Raw genomic sequence first — 5,543 nt, forward strand, 5'->3', positions numbered from 1 at the left:
ACTTTTATTTACTCGGTAAATTATTTTAAATAGCTTTTATCGAATAAAAAAAAAATTAACTTAAAAAAATACATAATTAATACAATTTATTTATTATTGCAATATTCTACATGCATTTCAATAATTATTAATTATATATGTATAAATTATAATTTATTATTATATTTAATATTCAGTCAGTTATGAATTTGTACATAATATTATAAACTATCGAGATTAGAAATAAACCTATTAAAAATTAGACACATACTAGTGACCTCCTGAAGTCAAAAAAAGTCAATTATTTTTATACCAATTGCCTTTGAGTGTATGTACCCTAAGTTGTATCGTTAATGAAAAGGGTCTAGTATACTAGTTGCCTCCTAATGAGTAGGTGATAAATAAAAATTAATTCCTAAAAAATTCAAAAAATGTATATGTATTATAATTTATAAATATTACCAAATATTTTTTATTATTTAATTATATCATTATTTTATATAGTTGTATATCGTATTTGAAATTTGTATAAATGTATAAAATATTTTCTAAGTTTGATACTTTTTAATCGTATTATATAATTTTAAATTTTTAAATTAATGATTAAATTATTCTAAATAATTGTAATATGTAGTTTTTCTTAGACTTACAATAAAATCACGGTGTTCGGTATAATTAAATAGGAAAAAATGTATTCATATATATCTATAAGACTAATGTCTATCGTTATTATTTACCATGTAATATCATATTCATTTTTATTTTATTGATTATAGTATAAATAGTATAATGTAAGCTTAATTTTGTTTAAAATCATAACACAATATATTAAAATATGTAATAATATTTATCTCTTATAGTATATTTTACTGAAGACTACTATAACTACTATTTTATTCTTTACGGGAGATAACACGTGTATAATTATGAACTATCTGTTCATCGAAAGCAACCAGTATTTATTAACCTTTTTATTTACGATAAGAACGGGAGGCAATTCGTAAATTTTAAAAAACAACGTAAAATTTGATCTCGACAATATAAACAATAGACCCTTTTCATTTTTTGGGAGATAAAGGGGTGGAAGGCATTTGGTCTAGCCAAAGAGCTCCTAGCACTACGCCTATGGTTATAAATATATACAATTATTATCGTATCGATATACTCGGAACGATCGGAAGTCTTGAGTTGTGTGTGGCTGGGTGACGGATGCTATGACCGGACTTTCGGTCATTCTGCGGTTGGCTCAGTCAGCGTGGAGTTGATAGCACACTTAACGGCCTGGGCAGGATCGTACGTAGATATGATATCTGCGATGCTGCTGGCCGTGCCGAAAATCAGCGCCAAAATGCCGACAGCAATCAGCACTGCATTCCGGATGGTCATCCAGACTGTGACGTCGTTCCAGTATGTGGCAAACTCTATCATAACAGGAACAACGATGCCGAGAAGCGAAAAACAAAAAGCGCCGATGAGTCCGATGAACGGTCCAATTGTCGGTACAGCTACAGCGATCATCACTGTGAAACCAAAAAACAGGTAGATAAATGTTATATTATCATTATTAAAATATCGAGTATAATAAATATGTAAGTCTAGGGCTCGAAAAATATCAGTTTTAGGGGTGTGGGTATACCTATAAGTACTGGAGTATAAAATATACCTATATTAGGAAATATGGCTATGACTCGTATGCATCCGCGGAGCACCCAGAAAAATCTAAACCTATTTATAAGAGGACATCCGCATGTGTTACTTCCATCTTACAAACTTATAAGTTATAACATAAAAAATTTACGTTCAGCAGAATTAATTTTGTGTTGCTTGAATTAAAATTAAATTGATTTTAATCTATAATTTAAACTAAAATTTTATCTAGGTCCTAGGTCATTGTATGTAGGTTTTTATTGATATTTACATTTTTAAGCAAGTGAAAAATACATGTTATATATGTAATATCCTACATTGTAATACAACTCACTTTAAAATTAAAATATAAATAAAAACCTACCTCACGCCCTTTTAATACTTATACTTTTAAATTGAATAATAAATCAATTCATTTTAATAATAATTTTAAAAACACCAATGGTTCAGCTTAACGAAAATCTCCTATACTGTATTGTGTACGTCTTTTTAATCAAACTTTTAACTTTAAATGTCGTTTTGCTACTTTCTCACTACGAACATTTTTTTTACCATATACTATTTAAAAATATAACATCAATATCAATCCCTAATTTTTATTACAAATACAAAACTGAATACCATATTTTAAAGCATATTTATTTAAATTAAATAAAAATTATATTAGATAATTGAACAATATTAAAAGTTAATTAACTAAGATAAACTCATTTTTAATAATATTTACAAAATTTTAGGAAAAATAAAATTATAAGTTTAATATGAAAGTTTTTAATTTTAATAAGTACTAAAAATGTATCACATAATTATATTTTACGTTAAAAATTCTATTTGATTGAAGTTAATAGACTTGAAAACAACTGAACCAATTTACATCAAGATTTGTACACATATTTCTTCACATTTGGAGGGTATTTAAACTTCGTTTTTAAACGAATGTGAAATTTGTTTCGGCTCGCGAAAATTAAATATTTTCTATTTATGTATATATAACTGCTATAGGTTTCAGAAATAAAATTTTAAAACATATTGGTATGTGCTGTCACGAAATTTTTAGAATGGAGAGATACTTTTTTCTCGGCGCATTCGAATTGTGTCTCTAAATGATATTTTGTCTAAGTTACGTCCGCAGTTTTCTCGTGACATGTACGAGTTGCGACCATGGGTTTTTTAGCAACTAAGAATAATGTTTGGTGATAAACTCATAGATAATCTCGATTATCGACATCTTATCTGTAAATACTACCTTACGACACACTTCGAAATTCCATTTGTTCGACAAATCATCATATTATTTAATTTGGCAATGAAAAATCTTGAAATAATTAAAGTGTTAAGTAAAAAAAAAAATAAATATTTTATTAAATTTATGGATACAAATTTGCTTTCCAAAAATTTTTGAATGATTTATTTAGAGGTTATTGCGTTCAAAACAAATGTTTTTTAAATGGACAAAAATAGTGGAATAATTTAGAAAAGGAAAATATGTATATAGTATATTATTAACCAATTAATCAATTATTAACTTGACCGCAACTTATATATGTCGCGAGAAAATCACAGACGCAACTTGGATATCACGATGTGTACTTTCGTATTTTGGGACGCAATTCTTATGGAGCCATAATTTAAAATTGTATAATATATTTTACTTTTAAAAAGAACGAACAAAAAGATTACCTGCAGCAACTTGCAATATTCAAGTTTACAGTAATCTACTCACCAGACAGTGTCACCAAAACCGTTCTCAAGATGTAATTGTGGAAGGTCGTAGTTTTTTTAAAATTTTCCTGGATTTTGGTCCACATGATTTCCAAGCACACGAAAAACTGTAAACCGTACGTGCAGAACACGGCTAAGCTGATGCATATTTTAGCCACTTGAGCGGCACTGCAGTAAACACATATACCAACAATAAAAGGTCTTAGTTATTACACGTTCATCAGAAAGCATACATAATAATAATTTATAATTCAGGAAAAAACTGAATTTATAGTTTTACAAATATGTATAAATATAATTAAACACTTTAATCGTTAACGCATTGAGTATAATAGTAGATATATACTTAGTATAATATTGAACAGACTACAGCTCAGAATCTGTACAACGTTTATACGTATTTTGTTCATCAAAGTAGATTATAGTAAATTAAAAAAAAAAAAATCAAATTTTGTCCACTGTTGTTTTTTCTGTGTATTTCAAACAATGATAGAAACGAATAAATTGATACACATTAAGTATAAAATGTATAACGACTAATAGTTGGATTAAGTTTCTAATTAATAACTATACTAAAAATAAAAAAATCTAATTTGACATTGGACAGCATACTAGTTTATCTCAAAAATCAAAAAAATAGAATACCTATATGGCTAAATTTAAGATATTTTAACAAATAATAATTGAACAGACAACGAATACGCATTATATAGGTGTTAATATTCGTAATATACTCGTATTTTATAAAACGCGTACATGGTTGAGCCTAATTATAGACAGACCACCAAAAACTTAATATCGTTTCATAAAATGAAAATATTTTCTCTGTACTCAATAGGTGATCGTTAACAATAATGAACCGTGCTCGACCAGATATCTCAGAAGTCGCGGTAATTGTAAAACAAATTATAAGATATGAGAGTATAGAGCCAGCTGCATATTTCACTCACACGTCTTCGATGGGAAGGTTTAACGTTATACTCGATTTCGTTGATTCGCCGTACTTCAAGTAACCGGAAAAACCGAGCAAAATGTACACAACGGTCACGCCACCCATGCCGACGTTTAGCACGCCGAAAAGTCCCAAAAAGTTTCTGGGCGTTTTCATATTGTTTTCCAGCGGCATCACCTATACAAAAATAATACGCGTATAAATTATTTTAATAAAATTTAAAATAAAATAATACTCAACATTTATGTATACAATAATGTATACAATATAATAAGTAGTGAGTACTTATATGATGATCAGTTTAGTACCTCAATGATTAAAAAAAAAAAAAAAAAAAAAAATGCATTAAGAACAGTCGATGAAAAATAATATTGAAAAGTGTTTCAAATTCTATAGGAAAAAAAATTATGCACCAAAACAACTTTTTTTGCAATTTAAATATTATGTCTCGAAACCTGCAAGTGGTACAAGATATGTACATATAAGTTATACACGTGCGTATACCTACTAATCGCTTTTGTAGGAACCTAATTTATTCTTCGCGCAATTTTAAGTACTTTTCGATAATGTATAACGTACCACTCCAATGGCTTCCATAGCGAACACGGTGAGACAGAAGAACGTCGGGAACGTTTCAAGTGACCCCACAACCGGCCTTTCAGAAATGTTGGGTACGTCACACAGCGTATAATAAAACGTGATGCCCAGACCGGTTGCCATCAATAGGTTGGCCACCATAGAAACGGGTGCCAAGTACTTGAGGTTAGGTACGTAGCTGAGCAGTATGAGTGGTATGAGCAGCATCGCGATAAAGGATCGGAGGTTCAGTTCATAACCCATGTGGTATGTGAACAGCTGATCAAAGTTTGAAGCGATTATCACCGTGTACACGCTGCACGTTCCAAAATATGTGACGAACAACAACCAGAGCACAGACTGCCGGGTTATCGACGAGAAATTTCTAGACCATTTGGGTCCGTTCGCGAACGCCACTTCAGCCACGTCGGCGTAGCTCATGGACGACACTCTTATCCGTTTGTAGAGCGTGTGAGCGCATTTCACCTATAATATAACAAGAGTATGAAATGTGTTAAAAAAAAGTTGTAAAATCCAAAAGCAAATGAATTTTAGATCTGACGTAAAGAAAAATAAAACGTTTTAATATTTAATATAATTATATATATTTATACATAAATTGTGTGTGTGTGTGTGTGTGTGTGTGTGTGTGTGTGTGTGTGTGTGT

The 5,543-nt window shown here is 29.7% G+C and overlaps 1 protein-coding gene across 2 annotated transcripts in view; it reads right to left on the reverse strand.

Moving 5' to 3' along the window:
- Positions 1–807: 807 nt before the first annotated feature.
- Positions 808–5,543, reverse strand: part of LOC112603080 (proton-coupled amino acid transporter-like protein pathetic) — a 21,315-nt gene continuing 16,579 nt past the window's right edge. For both annotated transcript variants that reach the window (XM_025351496.1, XM_025351497.1), the window contains 4 exons: positions 4,880–5,362; positions 4,299–4,477; positions 3,350–3,516; positions 808–1,499 (listed from right to left, as the gene is read on the reverse strand). In XM_025351496.1, the coding sequence (XP_025207281.1) occupies positions 1,210–1,499; positions 3,350–3,516; positions 4,299–4,477; positions 4,880–5,362 (1,119 nt within the window). In that variant the 3' untranslated portion in view covers positions 808–1,209. The remainder of the gene's footprint in view (positions 1,500–3,349; positions 3,517–4,298; positions 4,478–4,879; positions 5,363–5,543) is intronic.

This window comes from Melanaphis sacchari, unplaced genomic scaffold (genome assembly GCF_002803265.2).
Source record: "Melanaphis sacchari strain LSU unplaced genomic scaffold, SCAv2.0 Contig95_pilon_pilon, whole genome shotgun sequence".
NCBI classification, from domain to species: domain Eukaryota; kingdom Metazoa; phylum Arthropoda; class Insecta; order Hemiptera; family Aphididae; genus Melanaphis; species Melanaphis sacchari.